The following is a 24,038-nucleotide window of genomic DNA, read 5'->3' as shown; positions in this document are numbered from 1 at the left end:
ATTACATTAAGTGAAAAAAAGTAAAGAAGAAAATTAAATAAAATGTAAATAGTTGTAATCCTTAGATCATTGCCTTGGTAAAAAAGGTTTTATAGTAGGTTGCCAAAAAATAAATAATTGCTGAAAAACAAACAAATTTTTGGAAAAATTTTATTTTTCATAAAACAAGCAAACACGTTTGGTTCCATGCTTTTTATTCACTTGGTATTTTTAATTGATCTGGTCAAAAGATAATTTTTTAGTATTAACTTTTAATAAACAGATGATAATAGATAAGGAAAAATAAAGATAAAATGATAAATTGATCCGATAGGGATCACATCCGCACTCAAAAAATATAAATCTTTGTCAAATGCTGTGTTAATAATGTTTGCTATTTTTTTAAAAATTGGCCTGTTTTTGAATCTCTCTTTGGTGCTATGTAAACCATCCAAAACACTTTCTGATGCAATTACTGCAACTTGTCAAGTGAGTTTCCTTGCTCAGCGTGTTCTTTACGATATATTTTTACTTTAATAATTTTGCAAGGCTTGTCATTCTATAAATTATGAGAAAATTAATATTCACTTGGTTCCACATTCGCACGATGACGTAGGGTGGCTTAAAACCGTCGAACAATACTATTACGGCTGTAAGTATTCCAATATTTTTTTAGTAATTTTCTTTATTTAGTAATTTTCTGGTAGCCAAAAAAAATATTCAATACGCTGGAGTGCAGTATATTATCAGTTCGTCACTTCAAGCTTTAAAAGGCCATCCTCACCGTCGTTACATTCAAGTCGAGTCCGCTTTCTTCTGGAAATGGTGGCAAAACCAAGAAGAAGCTCTAAGGCAAGAAGTGATCGAATTGGTCAACAATGGCCAATTGGAAATAGTCAACGGAGCTTGGTCGATGAACGACGAAGCAGCTTCGAATTATCAATCAATCATCGATCAGTTTACTTGGGGTTTTAGGTTTTTGAATGACAATTTAGGCAAATGTGCCCGTCCAAAAGTGGGTTGGCAGATCGACCCGTTTGGGCATAGTAGAGAGCATGCCTCAATTTTAACCCAGTTGGGCTTCCAAGGTTTAGTTATCGGACGATTAGACTACAGGGATAAAAATAAAAGGAAAGAGGAGAAAAATTTAGACTTTGTGTGGCAAAGCAGTGTTAATTTGAATAACTCTGAGATTTTTACAACAATGTTTCCCGATTTTTACGTCAGTATTAGAGGTTACTGTTTTGATATACTCTGCAATGATGAATCAATTAACGATAATGAAAAAAGCCTAGAATTTAATTTGAAAGAAAAAGTAAAACGAGCGATTAGTGAGTTTTAATAATAAATAATAACCCTTGAGTTTTTAAGGTTGACGGGTTTGCCTCTAAAATGGATCAGTTTAAAGAATACTACAAAACAAAAAATATTCTACTACCCATGGGCGGTGATTTTAATTATCAAGCAGCAGAAATCAATTTTTCAAATATAGATAAACTTATCAAGTATTGATCGCGAGTCATTTTATAACTTTCTGATAAGAGAGACAACTTTTTAGAGGGTTTCAGGGCCACGAGAGGTACAACGTCTTTTATTCAACTCCTTCTTGTTACATAGCAGCTGTCAATGAAGAAGTTAAAAGAAAAGGTATTACATTGCAAAAGAAAACTGATGATTTTTTTCCATACGCATCGGAAAAACACGCTTTTTGGACGGGATATTTCACATCAAGACCTACTTCAAAGAGATTTGAAAGAGTCGGAAATAATATTCTTCAAGCAACCAAACAATTAACCGCTTTCTCTAGAATTAAAGGAAAGGATAAGTCAGACTCAATTGATAATTTACGTGATGTTATGGGCATAATGCAACATCATGATGCTATAACTGGTACTGAAAAAGAAGCGGTTGCTAAAGATTACGCTAGATTGCTTACTAGTGCTATAAGAGACGCTGAAGCACCCGTCGGAATGATCATTGGGTTTGTTAAAACTGTTTAAAAAAAATTAAACGTAAAAAAGCAGTTTTTCAGAGACCTTCTTAAGAAGAATCCTGCTAGTGAAGTTGATTTAAAATTATCGACTTGTTTGTTGGCAAATGTGAGTATTTGTGAAACTTCAAAAAAAGACAAGTTTGTAGTAACGGTTTATAATCCCTTATCACGGGTTGTAAATCACTATGTACGATTGCCCGTTGATGGTACTAATTATAAAATTACTGGACCTGACGGTGAAGAAGAATATGACATTTTTGAAAGCATTTCTTCTTTTGAATATATCTCTGAAAAAACAAAGCCAAGTTCCAAAGAACTTGTTTTTGCAGCTAGAAAACTACCTCCACTAGGACTAAAATTATATTATGTTGAAAAATTGGAAGGAGAATTTACTCAATTACGTGGTTTTGACGATATCAAAGACGACACGTATGGGTCCGAGGTAATTACATATTATTAAATTGAATATTTGGAACAACTATTAATTACGTTATTAGTATGATGCTTTTACAATTGATCACACCTCCGGAATGCTTTCTTCTGTTACAATACGAGGACTAACTTTGAATATTACTCAAGAATTTTTTTATTATTCTGGTGCCGGTGTTCGTGGATACAGAGCTTCTGGTGCTTATATTTTCCGACCAGAAGAAATACAACCTAAACATATTAAATCAAACAAAATCGGTGTTAAAGCCGCTAAAGGAAAGCTTGTGGATGAAGTTTTACAAACTTACAATTCAGAAATTACACAAATTATTCGTGTTTATAAAGGCGGTGAAGGTTACATTGAATTTGACTGGTTAGTAGGTGACCTGCAAACGTAAGTCTTAAAATCCCAAATTGGTAAATTTTAATTTCTAAGACTAGAGGTGGAACTGGAAAAGAAGTTATCACGCGTTTTGAGGTACAAAATTTTACCAATAGTGGAATATTTTTTACTGATTCAAACGGAAGAGAACAAATCAAGAGAGAATTAAATAAAAGAAGCGATTATGAATATGACTTCAACGATGAACCAGTGTCTAGTAATTATTATCCAGTTACATCAAAAATTGTCATCAAAGACTTGGAGAATGATTTGGAGGTTGCAGTTTTGAATGACAGAGCTCAGGGTGGTACTAGTTTGAAAGATGGTGTTATTGAATTGATGGTACATCGAAAACTGGTTCACGACGATGGGTTTGGCGTTGGTGAAGCGTTAAGAGAAGTTGAATATGGTCGCGGATTGTATGCAAGAGGGCAACATTATCTGGTCTTTGGTTCTGCAGAAAACAATGTTGAAAGTGGTACAATTGTCAACAAATTTGGAATAATGTATTTTAGCGAATTTTTAGGTAAATCAACGGCTGCTTATGAACGTGATTTGGCACACCAGAAATTGCTCGCACCTTGGGTTCTAGTTGCTAATGCCTCAAGTGAAGAAATGAATTCGTTGGAAAAAACACAAGAATTAGTCAATTTTAAGGTAGCAATTATTTTTTTCTTAAATTTGTAATTATTTTATTAATTTTTTAGTTTGAAGGCCTTACTAAGTTACTTCCCGAAAATGTTAAAATATTGACTTTGGAGCCATGGCAAGACAATACATATATTTTAAGGTTGGAGCACACTTTGGAAAAAGATGAAGATGCTGTTTTGTCACAAAGAGTTGTTGTTGATATAGAAGTATTTACGAATAATAACTGTTTTAATTGATATAATTTATTAATTAAAAATATTTCAGAATCTTTTCTGGGCGTTTTCTATTTCTGAAATTGGCGAGACAACGCTAGGGGCTAATCAGTGGTTGGATGACTACGAAAAAGAAGAGAAATTAATATGGAATGACAATTTACCAACCCCTTGGACGAAATTAAATCCAAGTGATCCTCTGAAAATCGAACTAAATCCCATGCAAATAAGAACTTTTATTATAAAAGTCGATACAAAATAATATTTTACTAATTTTATTGATAACTTTATGTGTAATAAATTTAGTGTACAAAATACATTGTTGTTCATTATTTTATTCCATTTCATCATAAAATGAAAAAAGACATCTGAAGTGGGTGAATATGGAACATCTATTATACTAGAACCAAGCTTTTGTTACTGCACTTCCTGTTTCAAAAGAAGCTATTGTATCTATTCATTTTATTGATCATTCAAGGTTTAATGTATTATTTTTTTGTTTTCTAATTATACGAGTATCTTCAAATTTTGTAACTTTTGTGTGACGTTAAAAAGTAATGCTAAATAAATAATGCTATTCTTACGAAATTAAATGAAAAAATTAAAACAAGTTTAGAAATTTGAATACTGCATAAACCTCTGTTGTCTGTTGTTGTAAATAAACGAATTAATTACTATATGATTTTTTAAGAACTAAGTTTAATTTGTTTTTTTATATTTTAATAACAAAAATATTATGGAGTGAAGGTATTTTATGCCATATTTTATTTCTACATAAAATTATTGTTCATTTTCTGTCAACTTGTCAACTATTTTAAATTATTATTAAATTAAAAGCGTAATTTTCTAAATCACATTAAAATTTTTCGCATTCTTTTGGTTACCTACATTTTACTTTTGATATCATGTTGAAAAACACAGTTTTTAGGTATGAAACTAATGATAACAATTCTACCATTATGTCAATTGAAGGTCAAAATGAGATATTAAAACAAAATTTTATTTAAATTTATAAGCTTTTACTCATATAAATTTAAAAGATTTGCAAATTTTTAGCAACGCAACAAGATGGAAAATATTTATTTGGTTTTAATTGAGATGATAGTGATAACTTCTAGGACGATTACCACAAGTTCACAAACTATTATTTCCTTATGCAATACTGCTATCTGTGAACTATAATGATAAAAATAAATTTCATCCGTTCAAAACTGTTATCCATGACATATATACGAATCTAATAAACAAATTTGACTTGTTCTCTTTGTTCGGTGATATTCCTGGGCCTTTTCCTGGCTCAGATTCATTGCTGGACCAGTCATTTACAAATCCGATTAATTCTCGGTAAAATCCGCTAAAAGAAGCATCGATAGCATCTAAAATTTAAGTGGCTTTTAGTTAATTTCCATAACGACAATCTTGCCAACATATAAAGCAAAGCAAACATGTAGACTAAATTACATCAGTTCGAACGATGGATCACCGTACACTAATTATACTCCTCTCCTTAAACCTCTTAACTGCTTCCGTTCCTGTGAAGCGAGGAGCAAAAGCCACTTGTAACGTAAGTCTTGAACATAACAAAGACCAACGTTAATATTTGATTGCAGTCTTGTCATGATACCGAAGAAGGAAAAATAAACATCCACTTAGTGCCGCATTCGCACGACGATGTCGGCTGGCTCAAGACAGTGGACCAATACTATTACGGATCTGGAGGTATTGTAATTAAATTTCGAGCCCCAACGGTCGAGTAATTGTTTAATTGGTAGTTGCCAACACTCAGCAAGACGCAGGTGTGCAGTATATAATTGCGTCGGCCGTGGAGGCCCTGAAAAGCCATCCGGAGCGAAGGTAACAAGAAAATATTTGTTTCCTAATTTAAGATTTACCTTTGGAGATTTATACAAGTCGAGACTGCTTTCTTCTGGAAATGGTGGCAAAAACAAAACGGCCGGGTCAAGCAGGACGTGGTTGATTTGGTTAATAATGGACAATTGGAGATTATTAATGGGGCTTGGTCCATGAATGATGAGGCGGCGTCTCATTATCACTCAACCATAGATCAGTACACTTGGGGCTTCCGGTAAATTTGCATAATTTAACTTTGTTTATTTGTTTGTCTCAAGGATTTTGAACGATACTCTAGGTGAATGTGCAAGGCCAAAATTCGGCTGGCAGATTGATCCGTTCGGACATAGCAGAGAACATGCCTCGCTACTCGCTCAACTTGGTTTTCAAGGTTTGGTTGTTGGACGAATTGATTACAGAGATAAAGAGAAAAGAAGAGAGAACGGAAATTTGGATTTACTGTGGCATTCAAGTGCCAATTTAGGTAATTCTGGATTGTCAAAACGTTTTTTCTGATTTCTTATCAATTTCAAGTATTGCAGAAAACTCAGAAATATTTACTACAATGTTTCCCGATCTCTACGTCTCAGAATCAGGCTTTTGCTTCGATATAATTTGTTCCGATAGAACTATAATCGACGACGAAGAAAGCCCAGAATATAACTTACAAGAAAAAGTTGAACAGTTTGCTCAAAAAATGGATACTTATGTCGGCTATTACTCAACATCAAATCTCCTTATCCCAATGGGTGGAGATTTTCATTATCAAGCAGCAGAAATTAACTTTTCAAACTTAGATAAACTTATCAAGTAATTGATTATACTCAATGAGTACTCAACTTTACAAAACAATTTTCTAGAGGATTTAAAAATCACAGAAAATACAATGTTTTTTATTCAACTCCGTCCTGTTACATCGAAGCCGTAAACAAGGAGCTTACCAAAAACTCAAAAGAACTGACTGAAAAAACAGATGACTTCTTCCCATACGCTTCTGATAATCATTCATTTTGGACTGGATATTTTACGTCAAGGCCGACTTCCAAAAGATATGAAAGACAGGCAAACAATATCCTCCAAAGTGCCAAACAACTCGCCGCCTTTTCGAAGGTAAATGGACAAAATTTTGACAATAGTCTTGATGCTCTGAGGGCAGCTATAGGGGTGATGCAACACCATGATGCTATTACAGGGACTGAAAAACAAGCGGTAGCTGACGACTATACTCGAATTCTTACTAAAGCATTAAGGGAGGTTGAATCACCTGCTGGGATTATTGTTGGGTGAGTTAACAATACTATAGCAAACTTAAATTGAAATGAAACATTTAGCAATCTTTTGAAGAAGAATTCCGAAGAAGTTAATTTAAATCTGACAACTTGCCTTTTAGCCAACATGAGCATTTGTCAAGAGTCACAACAAGATAAATTTTTAGTTGTTGTCCAAAATCCTCTTTCTAGAATTGTTACTCATTATTTACGACTTCCTGTTGATGGTGACAGTTATAAAATCGTAGGTCCAGACGGGGAAGAAATATATGATATTTTTGATACAATTCACAGCTTTGATTACGTGGATGAAGACACAAAACCAAGTTCAAAAGAATTAGTTTTTGCGGCTAGAGACTTACCTCCTCTAGGTCTTAAACTTTATTATGTCGAAAAACTTAATACATCTTCAACTAGTTATAAGTCTTTTAAAGAAATTAATTCAGATGATACTTATTTTGGAACTGAGGTTAATTAGTCTATATTTCCAAATGAAAGAAAATTATTAAAAGTATTTGATTTCAGACAAACGGTTTTAATGTTGATAATGAAACTGGTAAAATTACATCAATAACAATTAGGGGCAATAAACTAGATATAACGCAAGATTTTTTCTACTATACTGGTTTCAAGGGTAGCAACGGTGGTAGTGAAAATCGAGCATCTGGAGCGTATATTTTTAGACCAACTCAAACCGAAGCAATACCTTTCACCACACAAGCAATCACTTTTAAAAGTGCTAAAGGAAATCTTGTCGATCAGTTTATTCAAATCTATAACTACGAACTAACTCAAATTATTCGAGTTTATAAAGGAGAAGAAGATGCTTACATTGAATTTGATTGGCTTGTTGGACATCTGCAAAGGTTTGTTTGGTTAAGTTTTTGATTTAACAAATTAAAATTTTAACTTTTAGGGTCGATCAAAAAGGCAAAGAAGTAATTACGAGATTTACGGTTGATAATTTTACCAATGCTGGTGTATTTTATACTGACTCCAATGGTCGTGAGCAAATTAGACGGGAACTGAATACCAGGAACGATTATGAGTATGATTCCGAGGAAGAACCGGTTGCTAGTAACTACTACCCTGTAACTTCCAAAATTGTTATCAAAGATGAAAATAGATGCTTGGAGGTAGCTGTGTTAAATGATAGAGCCCAAGGTGGCTCCAGTTTGACCGAAGGAAGTATTGAATTAATGATTCACAGAAGTTGTTCGCGAGATGATTCTTTCGGAGTGGAAGAAGTTTTAAATGAGCGACAATACGGTATAGGGATTTATGTTCGAGGTCAACATTTTCTTACATTCGGGTCTACAGAATTTACTGTTGAAAATGGTAGGTAGCTAAAGTTATAGACAAATTTCTTCTGAATTATATTTATTTTTAAGGGACTTCTACACCAGCTTTTGAACGAGATTTGGCACAGAAAAAACTACTATCGCCTTGGATACTCGTAGCGGATGTCACTGACGAGAAATTTGATTCTTTAGAAAAAGTACAGAATTTATTGCATTTTCAGGTAGGTAGATTCAAGTAACAACTATATTAAGAATAATAATTATAATACTATTTTTACAAGTTGGAAGGTCTTACAAAATCATTACCCAATAATGTACACATTTTAACTTTTGAACCTTGGAGAGACGATACTTACTTATTACGCCTGGAACACTTTTTAGAGAAGGACGAAGATGCTAAATTGTCACAAGCTGTTACAATTGATTTAGAGGTAAATTAGTTCAAGCTCTTTTATAGGTAGCTGACAACTAATTTGAAGGGACTCTTTGCCACTTTCAATATCAGTGACATTGTTGAAACGACTCTGGGTGGGAATCAATTGTTGGATGACTACAATAATGAAGAAAAACTAATTTGGAACGGCATTGTTCGCAGGCCTTTAGCTAAATTGGATCCAGATAATCTCTTACAAATTGAATTGGGTCCTATGCAAATTAGAACTTTTATTGTAAAAGTAACAAAAAAATAACGATGCTAATTCTATTTAAAACTTTTCAATATACGTATTACTTTTCTTATACTCGGTGTTTTTCTGTGTTGTATTAGTACCGAAAGAATAAGCCTATCTTTATTGTACCACTTAAATCAAAGTGATACCTAACCAATTTGTCAATTTTTACAGGATATGATTGATCTGCAAAAAATGCGATAAATTCTAAAGTCTAAAGTAATATAAAGGATGTTCCGTTTTTATTGTTACAAATTTAAACAAGTGATAGAATATTAAATTTTAAGACAAAAGTTTCCTATTAATATGTATTAAAAAATGTTATGTCAGTAAGGGGTGCGTTTTTAATGGGGTTTTTCCACTATTGCAGAATATATAAAACTACAAAAGTTGGTCTGATAACCTTTAAACACCTGAACAAATTCAAAGATCAGTTGCCAAATTTTTTTAACACGGGCGTCTTAAACGGTAAGAGAATTTAATTTTTAATTTTTATCCTATTTAAGGTCTGTAAACTCAATTTACTCAAAAACGGTAAATTGTATCGAAAAAACGCAAGAGACCTATTTTTTGTCAAAAACTATGAAATTTAGAATTTTGTGACTGAAAGTGGCAAGAACCAACAACCAAAACAGTTAGGGTACTTTTTACCCTAAACCCCCCAAAATTAGGATACTCCTGAGTAAAAACTTTGACATTTTATTTTTGAATTCGTTTGGGTGTATAAAGGTTATCACTTGTACCAAATTTTGTAATTTTATCTACAATAGTTTCTGAAATATTGAAAAAAATCCATTAAATGATGCACCGCTTTGAGGGAGTGTAGCTTCCTCGCGTAGCATTTTTCGATACATGTTTATAGAAACTTTTATCTTAAAATTGAATATTCTGTCACCTGTTTAAATTTGCAATGTTAAAAGCGGAACATTCTGTATATAAAGTTTAAATCTAATATTGACACAACGCAGGAAATAAGGAAATATTCTGCGAAATAAAAATTCATATCATTGTTTATCATTTATTGCATAAAGTAGGATTTTATTTATGAAAAAAATTTCGATTTCGTTTCTCATCTAAAAAATGTCACTAAGACAATATAAATTTTAACCACAATCAACTCTAGAATGAAACCAAAATTATCCAAATTTAATAATTAATAATTATTAATATAATAATTTAACTATTAATAATTAATAGTTTTTGTTATATCTACTAATAGGTAAAGTAAAAATTTTTCCACAAAAAATGGATTTTTTTTATTATTTTTTTACAAAGGTAAAAAACACTTGATTTTTATCTTATCAAGGATCTCGATATGTTCTGCTCGATATAAATATGACGTAAAATTTTTATCCATAATACGTATAGTTTGATTGTTGAACAAACCCAAAATTATGTTAGTGTTACTTCTGTTAGGTCTAGAACTGTATTTTGTAGTTTCTAGTCCTATTACAGGAACAGAAAGCACATGTGCTAGTAAATCGGTAAGAAATGATCAAAATTTTTGATTGACAATACTATTTGACATTTAATTGTAGACTTGCAAGCCTATAGACGACGAAAAAATTAATGTGCATCTGGTTCCACACTCTCATGATGATGTCGGTTGGTTAAAAACGTACGAGGAGTACTACCACGGAACTGGACGTAAGCACCCTTATTTTGTTTCAAACCTCTAATATAATTGACACCCACTAAAAGAATTTAATAGTTACGAAAATGCGGGAGTTCAATACATTCTAGACTCAACCATTCAGGCTTTGTCAGCCAATTCTGAACGAAGGTAGCAAGAACGATGCATCTTCTCAAACATAATATGTGTTTGAAAATTTTAGATTTATTCAAGTCGAAACTGCATTCTTCTGGAGATGGTGGAACGACCAAACAACCGACATACGTAAACAAGTCATAAGTTTAGTTAATACTGGTCAACTAGAAATGATTAACGGAGCTTGGTCTATGAATGATGAAGCAGCAGCTCATTATCAATCCATTATCGATCAGTTTACTTGGGGTTTCAGGATTTTGGACGATACTGTTGGGGAATGTGGAAAACCTAAAATTGGGTGGCAAATTGATCCTTTCGGTCACAGTCGTGAACATGCTTCAATCATGAAGCAGTTGGGTTTCGAAGGGTTAGTCATTGGCCGTCTGGATTACAGAGATAAAGACAAAAGGAAACAAGAAAAAAATTTAGATTTTATGTGGAATACGAACGATAATTTTGACGATGCCCAAATATTTACTACGATGTTTCCAGATTTTTACGTTAGTGAAAGTGGATTCTGCTTTGATGTTACTTGCTATGATACTACTAATATTACCGATGATAACATTGACGATAAAGTGAGTTAAAACATTTTATCTTTTTAAGTGATTCTGAATTGTATATTTAAAGGTTAAAGAATTCACTGGGAGATTAGATACATATAAAGAATATTACCAAACAAAAAATATTTTATTACCTATGGGCGGTGATTTCACTTTTCAAAAGGCTGAAATTAATTTCGCAAGCATAGATAAACTAATTGAGTGAGTACACATACGATAATAACTAGATTTTTACAAAAACATTTTTTTATTTCAGAGGTTTTAAAAACCATGAAAAGTACAACGTCATATACTCAACACCTTCTTGTTACATAAAAGCAGTTAAAGATGAAGTTAAAAAGAATAATATTATATTGAAAGTAAAGTCAGACGATTTCTTCCCCTACGCATCCGATTCCCACTCTTTTTGGACCGGCTACTTTACTTCACGACCAGCTTCAAAAAGATTTGAACGAATTGGTAACAACATTCTTCAAAGCGCTAAACAACTCACAACTTTCTCTCGAATTAATGGGAATGACGACGACAAGAATATTCTCAAACTAAGAATGGCAATGGGTGTCATGCAACATCACGACGCCATTACTGGTACCGAGAAACAAGCGGTTACTGATGATTATAGTCTTCAGCTTGATGAAGCAATCAAAGAAGCTCAAAAACCTCTTAGTAATATTATTAGAGATCTTCTCAAAAAGAACGACAATGTCAGTGTTGATCTTAAATTATCTACTTGTCTGTTGTCAAATGTTAGTATATGTGACACCACACAAAATGACCGTTTTCTGGTTGCTATTCAAAATCCACTTTCGAAAACTGTATCACATTACGTACGTCTTCCAGTTGATGGAGATAATTACAAAGTAACAGGACCTGATGACGAGGAAATTAAATACGACATGTTCGATGCTATGCACGATTTCGGTTTTATTAAAGGTGCTACACCGGCCAAAAAAGAGTTGGTGTTCCAAGCTGCAGATTTGCCACCACTGGGTATAAAATTGTTCTACGTCGAGAAAATTGATGGAATCTCAAAATCATACCATAAATTTGAAGACGTTACAACTGATCGTGCATTCGGGGACCAGGTATATATTATACTATCTGGAGTTAAAATACAAACAACAATTGAAGTAAAATTGTAGAAATCTAACGGTTTTACGATCGATACAAAAGGAAAATTAGCGACAATAACAATTAATGGACAACATCTAAATATTGTGCAAGACTTTTTCTTTTATAATGGCTATAGTGGTAGTTCCAGCAGTGCTGTTAATAGAGCATCTGGTGCTTACATTTTTCGACCAGACGGAGAAGCTATACAGGTAGCAACAGCCTTACCAAAACTACAATTTGCAAAAGGTGATCTTGTTGATGAAATTTTACAAGTATACAACGACGAAATCACTCAAGTTATAAGAGTATATAAGGGAAAAGACGATAGTTATATTGAATTTGACTGGCTTGTAGGGGATCTTAAACTGTAAGTCAAATTTTGCTTTTTTTTACTTTTGTTAATAATTTCGGTCACAGTGGTGACAAAGGGAAGGAGGTGTTTACAAAATTTACGGCAAGTTCTATTAAAAACAACGAGATCTTCTACACTGATGCCAACGGACGTCAGCAAATCAAAAGACAAAGAAACAAAAGAAGCGATTACGATTATGACTCCAGTGAAGAACCTGTTACCAGCAACTATTACCCTATTACTTCTAAAATTGTGATCAAAGACGAAACTCAAAAACTGGAAGTCGCTGTTTTAAATGATCGCGCCCAAGGTGGAAGTAGTTTGAAAGATGGAGAAATTGAATTGATGATTCACCGAAGAGAAAAAGCTGACGACAGTTTTGGTGTTAACGAAGTACTAAATGAACAACAGTACGGAAAAGGTCTTTATGTTCGTGGACAGCACTACTTAACGTTAGGAAAAACTGATGGTAAGGACTAAGCAAAGACCGCCAAAATCTATGTAGAGATGTAATAAACATTATTTCAGGCTCAGGAGCCGTTTTGGAACGAGATTTAGCTCACAAAAAACTTCTTGCACCTCTTGTTTTGGTCGGAAATGCTGAAAATCTTACATTAGATCAACTGAAAGAAGAAATTAATTTTAAAGTGTGTTTCATTTATCATTTGTCACTTTTACAGTTTTGATATTTTTTTTCAGTTTGAAGGTCTTAAAACATCACTTCCGGATAATGTCCAAATGTTAACTTTAGAGCCATGGAATAACAGTTACATTTTACGATTAGAACATATTTTCGAAAACAATGAAGACACTGAAATGTCAAAAGAGGTCACCATTGATCTTACTGTAAAAAAAAATGCACAAAAATCTTCTTATGACACTTACTTATTTTATTTTAGGATCTTTTCAGTTTATTTAATATTACGGAGCTTATACCAGTAACTTTAGGCGCTAACCAAAAACTCGAAACTGGGGACAGTAGTGTCATTAAACGTTTTGCAAGGGCCTTAAAGTTAACTGACGATAGTACAGATCTTAAAATTACCCTTAAACCAATGGAAATTAAAACTTTTATTTTTAAAACTGATAAAAATAATGACGGCGGTGAGGATAACGGAACCACTGATGGCAAGGACGATAGCAACAATAGTCAAGCTTTGAGCTCTACCTCAATGCTAGTTGTCTTTATGTCGACTATTTATATGCTTTTCTAAGCAAGTTTAAATATTCTGGCATAAAAGTCGTCTAATAATAAATGTACTTTCTGGAAATATTTTTACCGATTTTTATTATACTCGAAATACCTACCTATTCTAATTGCATAAATTGTTCAAAACCACAATTAAAAATTTTATAATTAATTGTAAGAATTCTAAAATTAGAAGTTGCTGTTGGTACACTATAGAAGTTGAAGAGTAAATGAAACAAATCAAATTAGATAATGAAACTAGTATCTAAAGATAGCTACTAGTAGGGTTACCACGATCTGTAATTCCTAATTTTCTAGAATCATAAATTAAATAACATCTTTCAAAACTTTTAAATTATTTTAAAGTAGTGCTCATGTCTTTTGACTTCCCTCTGATCGAACAGCAAAGTAACACAAGCACGTATCTGCCGAGCAATTCGCGAACAAACGCGGCATTTACGCAAATGGCACAAAATAAGTTCCTGGATAGATCCATAAATTGTTAATTTCCTCGCGTTTCCCTTTCCATAAATTTATTTATAACTCCCTTTCGACTACACTCCAATATTTCACCAACACAGCAAAAGTTGGCAAAGTTGAAGCACACGAATTTCCGTGATTGTTTTGCTTCAAAAGTGGAGCACCTGCGGTTTTGCCGTTAAATTTTGTTCTCTCTTTCAAACGTCTAAATTATGAATCAATATTTTCTTGCGATTTCACAACTTTCGGGTGCCGGTTTTCAGTCCTGATAATGCGATGGTCTCGATTTTTCCAGTAATTTAAGTTTAATCTAGAGTTATAAACTTGACTAACAGTGCAGAAAAATATCAGCCTGTGCAAAGCAAATTTGTCTCGCTGGCGGTTTTCTGGTGAAGCATTCCGGCTAGGAGGTCGGTCGGAAAATTAATCTGAATTTTAGACAAGCCTAAAAGTTGAAATTGTTTTGGAAAATTTAAAGAAAGAGAAATAAGAAAGTTTAGATAAGCAGACTCGTATATCAGATTAAAATTTAACATAGTATGCACATGAGCTTCGATACTTCGGAAACAGTTATAAGGCTTCGGGCAAATCTTGATAGACGTAAAGTCGATAAAAATTTTATTTTACATCAATTAAAAATGATATCAATCTTGACACGTTACTGATTTTGTTACTACGGAGACAAGGGTAAATATTTGAGTTATAAGTCTACCAAATATAAACAATACAAGTTTATTTACTTGTTGAAATATCTAAAGAGGTGCTTCACAGTATCATCAAATTACATCGTTTGAAATTTGATTCTATCTATATCTGTAAAATTTAGCGCCGTTATCACCTAAACACTTCAAGCAAACTTATTTTAAATCTCCTGTACACACAAATTGTTGTTCAAAGATGATTAAATATTTTTTGGTTATACTTTTTGTGGGAGGATTTTCATCCCCCATCAAGCGTGGGGAAGTTCCCCCATGCCAGGTAAGCTGATCTTTCAGTATATTTTGGTAAAAAATTGTGAAATTTTAGGTTTGCCATAAAACAGATCCTAATAAAATCAACGTACACTTAATCCCACATTCACATGATGATGTTGGTTGGAAAAAAACTGTTGATCAATATTTTTACGGAAGTAAGTTGGATACTTTTTAGAATTAAAAAAAAAATATATTTTAAGGCCGATCTGATATTCAAAAGGCTGGAGTTCGGTATATCATTTCCTCAACAGTGGAAGCACTTAAAAGTGATCCGGATAGGAGGTAGGTTTTGAAAATTATAGAGATTACATTTTCTCGTGTTTCATTTAGATTTGTTCAAGTCGAAACGGCATTTTTCTGGAAATGGTGGCAGCAGCAGACTGACAGTATAAAACAAGATTTTATTAATTTAGTCAATAACGGACAAATTGAAATAATTAACGCAGCGTGGTCTATGAATGATGAAGCGGCCACAAATTATCAATCCACAATCGACCAATTCACGTATGGTCTGAGGTAGTCTCATTTATGTGTTGTGATGTAAAATAATTAAATTTAATATTTAAGAACAATTAATGACACTGTGGGCAAATGTGGGACTCCTAGAATTGGTTGGCAAATTGATCCCTTTGGCCACAGTCGAGAGCAAGCTTCGATTTTTGCTCAATTGGGCTTTGACGGCGTATTTTTTGCTCGAATTGATTACAATGATCGCAACCAGAGAAAATCCGATAAAAATCTGGAAGTGATTTGGCAGGGGAGTGCAAATTTGGACAACACTGACATTTTTACAAGTATCTTTGTCGATCATTATCACGCCCCGTCTGGTTACTGCTTTGATATTGAATGTGGCGATGAAGTGTTAAACGACGACGTCAGAAGTCCTGATTATAACATCCCCAAAAAGATTGAAGATTTTCAAAAGAAAATGGAATCGACGGCCCAGTACTACCAGACAAACCATATCCTAATTACCATGGGGGGAGATTTCCAGTATCAATCAGCCGAGAAAAACTTTATCAATATGGATAAACTTATTACGTATGTTTGCTAATATCATAAAAACAAAATTTATTTTTATTTTTTCATTTTCTAGAGCTTTTAAAAACAACGAAAAAATTAATTTATTATATTCCACTCCGTCGTGTTATATTAAAGCAGTTAATGATGAGGCTACTGCTAAAAATTTAGAGTTTACACTAAAAACAGATGACTTTTTCCCATACGGTTCAGATTCTCATTGCTACTGGACTGGATATTTCACGTCACGTCCAAACTCCAAACGCCTTGAAAGAATAGCTAACAATATTTTACAAGTTAGTATAATAATAATCAGTTCTTTAGAGTTAGAACAATTGTAGTTTTATTTATCAGGCCAGTAAGCAATTGACTTCATTTTCAAAAATTAATGGTAATGATCATGAAGAAGACTTAACTCTTCTTAAACAAGCACTTGGTATTATTCAACACCATGACGCTATTACTGGCACAGCAAAAGAAGCTGTTGCTAATGATTACGTTAGGTTAATAGCTAAAGGTATTCAAAATGCCGAAACTTCATTAGGAGTTATTATAACGTATGTTGGAAAATTACAATGATCTGCAATCGTACTCTTATAAATATTTTAGAAATCAGCTCAAAAAAGACCCTTCCTCTGGCATCAATTTAAATCTAAAACATTGTTTGTTAACCAATGTTAGTATTTGTGAAGCGACCAAATCTGATCGCTTTGTGGTAACTGTTTACAATCCTCTTGAACGTCCAGTTACACATTACGTACGATTACCAGTACCAAATGGTAATTTCAAAATAACTGGTCCCGATGGTAAACTATATCAAAATTTTTTACTTTGTTTATCTAACTTCAGTTGCCAATAGGTGAAGTTTCTTCCGACTTGTTTGACAGTATTTCTAGCTTCGATTACATAGATGAGAACACCGGGGTGCCAAGCACAAAAGAATTAGTTTTTGCTGCCACTGAGGTACCTGGTTTTGGCGTGAAATTATATTATGTTCAAAAAATCACTTCAGAGTCAATTCTGATAAAGCAAACGCACAAATTCAAATTTGGAACTGATGTGAGTTTTCAACAAAAAGAAAACAAATCTTATTATTGTAAAATTTTAGACAACCGGTTTTGAAATTGACGAAAAAACTGGTCTTTTGAAATCTGTTACTATGAATGGACAAACTGTAGAAATTACTCAACAATTCTTCTATTATAACGGTTTTAATGGAGACAACAACGGTGATGAAAACCGAGCTTCTGGAGCGTATATTTTCCGTCCTAAAGAAAATGAAGCTACAGTTGTAAGTGACTCAGTCTCTGTTACTTCAACTACGGGAATTCTGGTCGACGAAGTCCATCAAAAAGTCAACGATTGGGTTACTCAAATTATCAGAGTTTATAAAGGAGTAAATGATAAATACATTGAATTTGACTGGCTTGTTGGTCCAATTGAAGTGTAAGTTTCTAACAATTTAAATTTGTTGTATGATTATTCTATGCAGAGACAAAGATAACAAAATTGGCCGTGAAATTATAAGCAGATTCACCGTTAAAGATTTTGATAATGATGAAACATTTTTTACGGACTCCAACGGACGCGAAATGATAAAAAGACAGTTAAATAAACGTAGTGACTACGAATATGATCCAACACTTGAACCTGTTGCAAGTAACTACTACCCTGTGACTTCCAAAATTGTAATTAGGGACGAGAAGAAAAAATTAGAAGTAGCGATACTTAACGATAGGGCTCAAGGAGGTTCAAGTTTACAAAATGGAGCTATTGAACTAATGGTAGGTACTTAATTTTTTGTTTGATTAATGTTTTATAAATGTAAAATCAGCTTCACAGAAGGCTTTTAAAAGATGACGCTAAAGGAGTTGAGGAACCGCTTGATGACGAAGAATTTGGACAAGGAGTAGTTGCAAGAGGACAACTTTATTTAGTCATTGGTTCAACCGATTCAAATGTAGAAAACAAATCAACAGCAGCACAGGAACGTGAATTGGCTCTGAAAAAATTATTGAGTCCGTTGGTACTAGTTGGTGATGCAACATCTGACGATTTGTCATTTGATAAAGTACAAAGTGTACTACATTTCTCTGTAAGATTAATAGAACTGAATAATTGTTTTTTTTAATTTAAGATTTTTTTTTTCAATAGTTTGAAGGACTTAGAAAAGTCCTTCCTGATAACGTCCACATTTTGACATTTGAGCCTTGGAAAGAGGACAGTTTTGTTTTAAGATTAGAACATATTTTGGAAAATAATGAAGATACAAATTTATCACAGAGTGTTAGCGTAAATCTAGAGGTAAACTACATTTTAATTAATTTTAGTAAGATTTTGAAAACCATTTTTTAGGACTTATTTGCCTTTTTTGATATTTCCGAAATCAAAGAGACAACATTAGGGGCTAATGAATGGATGGAAGACTTTGACGCTAGAACAAAATACGTGTGGAAAACTAAAAGTAATACATCTACAATAAATAAAAGTATATATGTTCCACTAAAAGCCGGAGAGCTTGAAATTACATTGAAACCAATGCAGATACGTACATTTATTATAAAAGCTTCTAAAATAAGATAAATATGTATAAATAACCCCTAAAATAAAAATTTATAAAATGTGTTAGAAATAACTAGTATCAAATTTAAAACAATAAAACCCCATATCGTTTTCGTTGAGTTCATTTCGTGTTTCTAATCAAAAGTTTTTTATTATGAAAACAACCTTGCTAAAAATTTTACTTTCATTCACAATAAAAGCTCAAAACAAATACCGATTAAATTTCACAACCAAAGACTCAATTTAGAAACAAATTTTTGCACTAATTGTTCCAAAAACTATTTGATTGAGTCTTTAAATACAATAAAAATAAAAATAAAAAATTACAGTGAGGAACGAAATAAAGTGACAGAAGTGCATGATGTTTTAGAATTTTTTTTGTGATACGATAATCTCTAAAGAAAAACTGAGAAATAATTGTTAATAATAATAATTTGAATAAATGCATTTACTCAAAAATCACATGATCTTATTTATTCATTAATTTAATAAAAACTTACTGTTGCACTTACGACGATTCTTAAACGATGATTCCAGAATATTTTTACAATTCAGAGTACCTTCAAAATTTGCGCATATTTTTAATGCAAATATGAAAATAAAATTTATTAAGTTGAGTTTTAACAAATTTCAAGCACACAATTTGTCAATCAGCGTTATTTTTTATCATACCATGAATGGCTTTGACCGACGAATTTTTTGAAAAATAATACTTTTTTGTGGATTTTAATGAGCTTTAATATTTGTTTACAAGCTGTATTTACAAATTTACAAATTATCAATTAATTAGTAGTTAAATTATCCACATGCACAATATCCCTACATAGTGCACTACCTAGGGCTTGTGTACTAAATATTTATTTGTATGTAAAAAGCTGTAATCACTTGTGGTTCCTGACTATAAAGGTTCTATGATGCTCTTATTAAAAAAAAATTGTTACTTGTCGCTTCATTTTTAATTAATTGTTTATATTTTCTTAAAAAAAACATTTGCTTGTATGGTAAAAATAGACGTGTTGCTAGTTCAATTCACAACTCCTTAATCATAATGAAAAATCTTTATCTTGAAACACTTGAGACAATTATATTTAAAAGCAACATCAACAATATTAAACTTTTAGTTACCGTTTTGATTCTATTAAATAAAAAAAATGATCAAATATTTACTCGCGTTGACGGTGCTGTTCATTGGGGGATACTCATCCCCAATAAAACGTGAAGAGGTGTCAAGCTGCCAAGTAAGTGAATCCAACTACATTTATTGTTCTGTCATTCACTCACATTAATAAAATAAACAAATATCCGAATTCAGTGCACGTCTGCATGCCACTATTAGCTATCAAAATCGAACAATTTATTTTAGGTCTGCCATGCCGTAGATCCCAACAAAATTAATGTTCATCTCATCCCTCATTCACACGATGACGTTGGATGGTTGAAAACTGTTGATCAATACTACTACGGAAGTATGTCTTCGATAAGATATTGTCAACTTGTGAAAATCAATTCGTCATATTTTTAGGTCACAATGACATACAAAAGGCCGGAGTACAATACATTATTTCATCAACAGTAGAGGCACTCAAAGCGGACCCGGATAGGAGGTAAATATTTTGATTCAAGGTCGTTGCAATTTGATTACAATCGAATTCTTATCACTGATATAAACTAATAAACAAATCAGATTTGTTCAGGTGGAAACAGCGTTTTTCTGGAAGTGGTGGCAACATCAACCCGATAACATAAGAGAAGATTTTGTTAATTTGGTCAACAACGGACAAATTGAAATTATCAATGCGGCTTGGTCCATGAATGATGAAGCAGCTGTTAATTATCAATCGACAATTGATCAATTCACCTACGGTCTTCGGTACACTAAATTTTTTTCATTTTGTTATACCTTCACGAAATGTTTTTAGATTAATTAATGAAACAATTGGAAAATGCGGAATTCCAAGAATCGGTTGGCAAATTGATCCTTTCGGTCATAGTCGGGAACAAGCTTCCATTTTTGCACAGTTGGGCTACGACGGCGTGTTCCTTGCCAGAATTGATTACAATGATCGCGACCAAAGAATCTCCGACAAGAATATGGAAGTTATTTGGAGAGGCAGTGCCAACTCTGAGAATATCAATATTTTCACAAACATTTTTCCCGATTTTTATTTTTCTCCAGCCGGCTATTGCTTTGACATTGAGTGTGGAGATGAAGTCATTAATGATGATACTAGAAGCCCCGACTACAACGTTCCAAAAAAAGTTGAAGATTTCCAAAAAAAAGTAGAATCATGGGCTGCATTTTATCAAACTAGCAATCTTCTTATCCCCATGGGAGGAGACTTCCAGTATCAATCGGCAGAAAAAAATTTTGTTAACATGGACAAACTTATAGCGTACGTTTATTTCCAACATATAAATAGCAAAACATTAGTTTATAATTTTAGTGGTTTTAAAGGCAATGACAAAATTAATATAATTTACTCAACTCCGTCTTGCTACATCAAAGCAGTGAATGATGAGGCCACTAGCAAAAATATCAAATTTACTCTAAAGACTGACGATTTCTTCCCATACGGTTCTGCTTCACATTGCTATTGGACTGGTTACTTTACTTCACGTCCTAATGCCAAACGGTTTGAAAGAACAGCTAATAACATTTTGCAGGTTTGTTAGATTACTTAATCTAATTCAAAAATTAAATAAATTAAACATTAGGCTGGCAAACAACTGGCATCATTCTCAAAAGTCAAAGGCGCTGACTATGATGATGATTTAACACTTCTAAAACAAGCAGTAGGCATTTTGCAACATCACGATGCCATTACTGGTACCGCAAAAGAAGCTGTAGCTAATGACTATTCCAGACTTTTAAACAAAGGTATTAAAAAAGCTGAACCATCATTAAACGTTATAGTAACGTAAGTAAAATAATTGTTAACAAAACTTTATACCTATCAAAAAACATTTTAGTGACCTTCTCAAAAAAGATGCTTCTTCTGACATTAACTTAAACTTAGAAACTTGCTTGTTGTCAAATGTTAGTATTTGTGAAATTACCAAATCTGATCGTTTTGTTGTATCAGTGTACAATCCTCTTGAACGGCCAGTTACACATTACGTGCGCGTGCCTGTACCAGATGGTAGTTACAAAATCACAGGACCAGATGGTAATTGTTCAACGATTGTGTACTTTGTTTGACTTATTTAATTAACAGGAGAAGAAACTGCTGATTTGGTTGACAGTATCTCTAGCTTTAGTTACGTAGATACAAATTTTGGATCGCCAAGTCCCAAAGAGTTAGTTTTTGCCGCAAACGATATTCCTGGTTTTGCAATCAAACTGTATTACGTAGAAAAAGTTTCTTCAAAATCGCTTCCAGTTAAACAATCACCTGACCTTAAATTCGGAACTGATGTAAGAATATTTTAGTTAAAAAATGTTGAAGAATCGAATTTAACAATTTTAGACAACTGGATTTGAAATTGATGAAAAAACTGGTCTTTTGAAATCTGTTACTATGAATGGACAAACTGTAAACATTACTCAACAATTCTTTTATTATCACGGTTTTAATGGAGACAACAACGGTGATGAAAACCAAGCGTCTGGAGCTTATATATTCCGCCCCAAACAAAATGAAGCTACAGTTATAAGCAATTCAATCAGTGTTACTTCAACTATCGGATCTCTAGTAGATGAAGTCCGCCAAGAAGTGAACGACTGGGTTATCCAAATTATTAGAGTTTACAAAGGCGAAAATGATAATTATATTGAATTTGATTGGCTTGTTGGTCCAATAGAAACGTAAGTGTACCTACCATAAAGATAATATTTAAACTTATTTGTAAACAGAGATAATGAATCTGGAATTGGACGAGAAATTATTAGCAGATTTACTGTTAATAATGACTTTAACAATGACGAATCCTTCTTTACCGATTCTAACGGTCGTGAACTGATTAAAAGACAGCTGAATAAACGATATGATTACGAATATGACTCAACCCTTGAACCGATTGGCAGTAACTACTATCCCGTTACTTCAAAAATTGTAATTAGAGACGAAACCAAGAAACTGGAAGTGGCGGTTCTTAACGATCGAGCTCAAGGAGGTTCGAGCTTAAACAACGGAGACATTGAACTTATGGTAAATTTTCTTTTTATGACAATAAATAACATTAATTTTGAAATTTAAAATTAGCTTCATAGACGACTTCTGGCAGACGACAACAAAGGTGTTGGCGAAAGTCTCGACGACGAAGAATTTGGACAAGGAGTAGTTGCGCGTGGTCAGCTTTACTTGGTTATAGGTTCTACTGACAATAATGTAGATGGAAGTAAATCAACAGCAGCCCAAGAACGAGAATTGGCTTTGAAGAAACTGCTTACTCCTCTAGTACTTGTTGGTGATGCTTCTTCAGACGGTCTATCTTTAGATAAAGTTCAAAGTGCTCTCAACTTTAATGTAAAACTTAATAATTTACGACTTATGTTTGTAATTACTTATTAATGGTTAATCATTTTAGTTTGAAGGTTTGAAAACTAATCTTCCTGACAATGTCCACATTTTGACTTTCGAACCCTGGAAGGAAAATAGCTATATTTTAAGACTGGAACATATTTTGGAAAATAATGAAGACGCAACTTTATCGACTACAGCAACAGTGAATCTAGAAGGTCTATTTACTCTTTTTGAAATAACTGAAATTAGAGAAACTACGTTGGGTGCTAATCAGTGGTATGATGAATATGCAGCTGAGGATAAGTACATTTGGGCGCTCAAAGATGGTGGTTCTGCGACTAATGAAAAAGATTCAATTTCACCATTGGCCGATCTGCAGATTACGTTAGATCCCATGCAAATTCGTACCTTTATAATTAAAGTTAAATAACGAATGACGATTTAATGCAATAAGAAAATAAAGTTTTTGAAAGATGTTTGAATCTTTTAGCCGAAACCAAATTTTATATGCCTTAGAAAGAGGGCAGAATCCTTAATATTTTGAGTTTTTTCAAAAAGGTATCTTAAAAACAGGACAGAATCCTTAAAAGGTTTTTCTGACTAACCCTTTAATCCTGATTTTTGTAGCCAATTGTCTTGTCCACTCCCTCGAAGACTCCTCCTATTGGCACTCATTGTTACTGAAGTTTCTGAAACAAAACAATAAAACTGTAATAAAACTAACGCATTTAGATATTTAATTAGATCCCTGCTGTTTTTGAGTTTTAATAAAACGCACCAATCTACTATTCTAACTGTTAGAAATATATAGTTAAAAACT

At 32.9% G+C, this 24,038-nt stretch overlaps 5 protein-coding genes across 8 annotated transcripts; all 5 read left to right on the top strand.

Moving 5' to 3' along the window:
- The first annotated feature begins 344 nt into the window (after nt 1-344).
- Nucleotides 345-3,957, top strand: LOC123014493 (lysosomal alpha-mannosidase-like). Of its 2 annotated transcripts, none has more exons than XM_044413639.1 (11): nt 345-468; nt 529-631; nt 687-1,294; nt 1,351-1,484; nt 1,538-1,960; nt 2,012-2,414; nt 2,470-2,795; nt 2,843-3,258; nt 3,310-3,440; nt 3,491-3,640; nt 3,699-3,957. In XM_044413639.1, the coding sequence occupies exons 1-11, from the start codon at nt 367-369 to the stop codon at nt 3,906-3,908; spliced, it is 3,006 nt and encodes a 1,001-aa protein (XP_044269574.1). In that variant the 5' UTR covers nt 345-366; the 3' UTR covers nt 3,909-3,957. The 2 variants fall into 2 exon arrangements, with proteins under 2 accessions (XP_044269574.1, XP_044269573.1); XM_044413638.1 differs by having other exon boundaries at nt 2,843-3,261.
- A 1,027-nt stretch (nt 3,958-4,984) lies between these two features.
- On the top strand, nt 4,985-8,804 carry LOC123014280 (lysosomal alpha-mannosidase-like). Its single transcript, XM_044413311.1, has 13 exons — nt 4,985-5,210; nt 5,257-5,365; nt 5,419-5,500; nt 5,547-5,732; nt 5,776-5,981; nt 6,040-6,307; nt 6,358-6,780; nt 6,829-7,234; nt 7,291-7,631; nt 7,682-8,103; nt 8,157-8,287; nt 8,348-8,497; nt 8,546-8,804. The coding sequence occupies exons 1-13, from the start codon at nt 5,121-5,123 to the stop codon at nt 8,753-8,755; spliced, it is 3,024 nt and encodes a 1,007-aa protein (XP_044269246.1). The 5' UTR covers nt 4,985-5,120; the 3' UTR covers nt 8,756-8,804.
- A 1,248-nt stretch (nt 8,805-10,052) lies between these two features.
- On the top strand, nt 10,053-13,805 carry LOC123014385 (lysosomal alpha-mannosidase-like). Of its 2 annotated transcripts, XM_044413465.1 has the most exons (11): nt 10,053-10,218; nt 10,273-10,381; nt 10,436-10,517; nt 10,570-11,080; nt 11,133-11,266; nt 11,322-12,150; nt 12,208-12,545; nt 12,596-12,999; nt 13,059-13,177; nt 13,230-13,376; nt 13,430-13,805. In XM_044413465.1, the coding sequence occupies exons 1-11, from the start codon at nt 10,129-10,131 to the stop codon at nt 13,742-13,744; spliced, it is 3,078 nt and encodes a 1,025-aa protein (XP_044269400.1). In that variant the 5' UTR covers nt 10,053-10,128; the 3' UTR covers nt 13,745-13,805. The 2 variants fall into 2 exon arrangements, with proteins under 2 accessions (XP_044269400.1, XP_044269402.1); XM_044413467.1 differs by lacking the exon at nt 10,053-10,218 and having other exon boundaries at nt 10,308-10,381; nt 10,446-10,517.
- Nucleotides 13,806-15,083: 1,278 nt separating this feature from the next.
- Nucleotides 15,084-18,825, top strand: LOC123014569 (lysosomal alpha-mannosidase-like). Its single transcript, XM_044413745.1, has 14 exons — nt 15,084-15,177; nt 15,226-15,328; nt 15,374-15,455; nt 15,504-15,689; nt 15,741-16,214; nt 16,270-16,489; nt 16,548-16,750; nt 16,803-16,999; nt 17,053-17,252; nt 17,302-17,639; nt 17,686-17,977; nt 18,028-18,288; nt 18,348-18,497; nt 18,549-18,825. The coding sequence occupies exons 1-14, from the start codon at nt 15,097-15,099 to the stop codon at nt 18,774-18,776; spliced, it is 3,015 nt and encodes a 1,004-aa protein (XP_044269680.1). The 5' UTR covers nt 15,084-15,096; the 3' UTR covers nt 18,777-18,825.
- Nucleotides 18,826-19,849: 1,024 nt separating this feature from the next.
- On the top strand, nt 19,850-23,686 carry LOC123014411 (lysosomal alpha-mannosidase-like). 2 transcript variants are annotated; one of them, XM_044413511.1, is made up of 13 exons: nt 19,850-19,993; nt 20,119-20,221; nt 20,278-20,359; nt 20,440-20,625; nt 20,675-21,148; nt 21,200-21,419; nt 21,471-21,673; nt 21,726-21,922; nt 21,971-22,170; nt 22,223-22,560; nt 22,609-22,903; nt 22,958-23,221; nt 23,283-23,686. In XM_044413511.1, the coding sequence occupies exons 1-13, from the start codon at nt 19,907-19,909 to the stop codon at nt 23,646-23,648; spliced, it is 3,015 nt and encodes a 1,004-aa protein (XP_044269446.1). In that variant the 5' UTR covers nt 19,850-19,906; the 3' UTR covers nt 23,649-23,686. The 2 variants fall into 2 exon arrangements, with proteins under 2 accessions (XP_044269446.1, XP_044269447.1); XM_044413512.1 differs by lacking the exons at nt 19,850-19,993; nt 20,119-20,221 and having other exon boundaries at nt 20,306-20,359; nt 20,450-20,625.
- Nucleotides 23,687-24,038: the final 352 nt, after the last annotated feature.

Source organism: Tribolium madens, unplaced genomic scaffold (genome assembly GCF_015345945.1).
Source record: "Tribolium madens isolate multiple individuals breed KSU strain unplaced genomic scaffold, Tmad_KSU_1.1 Scaffold_97;HRSCAF=244;Tcas5.2_LG3a, whole genome shotgun sequence".
NCBI lineage: Eukaryota > Metazoa > Arthropoda > Insecta > Coleoptera > Tenebrionidae > Tribolium > Tribolium madens.
This window is presented reverse-complemented; position numbering and strand designations above follow the sequence as displayed.

What these genes read in the sequence shown, in the direction of transcription:
- LOC123014569 (XM_044413745.1), top strand. Translation starts at nt 15,097, where the DNA reads ATGATTAAATATTTTTTGGTTATACTTTTTGTGGGAGGATTTTCATCC. An exon ending in AAAAGTGATCCGGATAGGAG is followed by an intron (nt 15,456 to 15,503) that starts GTAGGTTTTGAA and finishes TGTTTCATTTAG; the next exon opens with ATTTGTTCAAGTCGAAACGG. An exon ending in CAAAATAACTGGTCCCGATG is followed by an intron (nt 17,000 to 17,052) that starts GTAAACTATATC and finishes AGTTGCCAATAG; the next exon opens with GTGAAGTTTCTTCCGACTTG.
- LOC123014280 (XM_044413311.1), top strand. Translation starts at nt 5,121, where the DNA reads ATGGATCACCGTACACTAATTATACTCCTCTCCTTAAACCTCTTAACT. An exon ending in AGAATTTACTGTTGAAAATG is followed by an intron (nt 8,104 to 8,156) that starts GTAGGTAGCTAA and finishes TTTATTTTTAAG; the next exon opens with GGACTTCTACACCAGCTTTT. An exon ending in CTGTTACAATTGATTTAGAG is followed by an intron (nt 8,498 to 8,545) that starts GTAAATTAGTTC and finishes ACTAATTTGAAG; the next exon opens with GGACTCTTTGCCACTTTCAA.
- LOC123014385 (XM_044413465.1), top strand. Translation starts at nt 10,129, where the DNA reads ATGTTAGTGTTACTTCTGTTAGGTCTAGAACTGTATTTTGTAGTTTCT. An exon ending in ATGATAACATTGACGATAAA is followed by an intron (nt 11,081 to 11,132) that starts GTGAGTTAAAAC and finishes GTATATTTAAAG; the next exon opens with GTTAAAGAATTCACTGGGAG. An exon ending in ATCGTGCATTCGGGGACCAG is followed by an intron (nt 12,151 to 12,207) that starts GTATATATTATA and finishes GTAAAATTGTAG; the next exon opens with AAATCTAACGGTTTTACGAT.
- LOC123014411 (XM_044413511.1), top strand. Translation starts at nt 19,907, where the DNA reads ATGATCAAATATTTACTCGCGTTGACGGTGCTGTTCATTGGGGGATAC. An exon ending in AAAGCGGACCCGGATAGGAG is followed by an intron (nt 20,360 to 20,439) that starts GTAAATATTTTG and finishes TAAACAAATCAG; the next exon opens with ATTTGTTCAGGTGGAAACAG. An exon ending in ACGGAGACATTGAACTTATG is followed by an intron (nt 22,904 to 22,957) that starts GTAAATTTTCTT and finishes ATTTAAAATTAG; the next exon opens with CTTCATAGACGACTTCTGGC.
- LOC123014493 (XM_044413638.1), top strand. Translation starts at nt 367, where the DNA reads ATGTTTGCTATTTTTTTAAAAATTGGCCTGTTTTTGAATCTCTCTTTG. An exon ending in CGAACAATACTATTACGGCT is followed by an intron (nt 632 to 686) that starts GTAAGTATTCCA and finishes ATTTTCTGGTAG; the next exon opens with CCAAAAAAAATATTCAATAC. An exon ending in AATTTAATTTGAAAGAAAAA is followed by an intron (nt 1,295 to 1,350) that starts GTAAAACGAGCG and finishes TGAGTTTTTAAG; the next exon opens with GTTGACGGGTTTGCCTCTAA.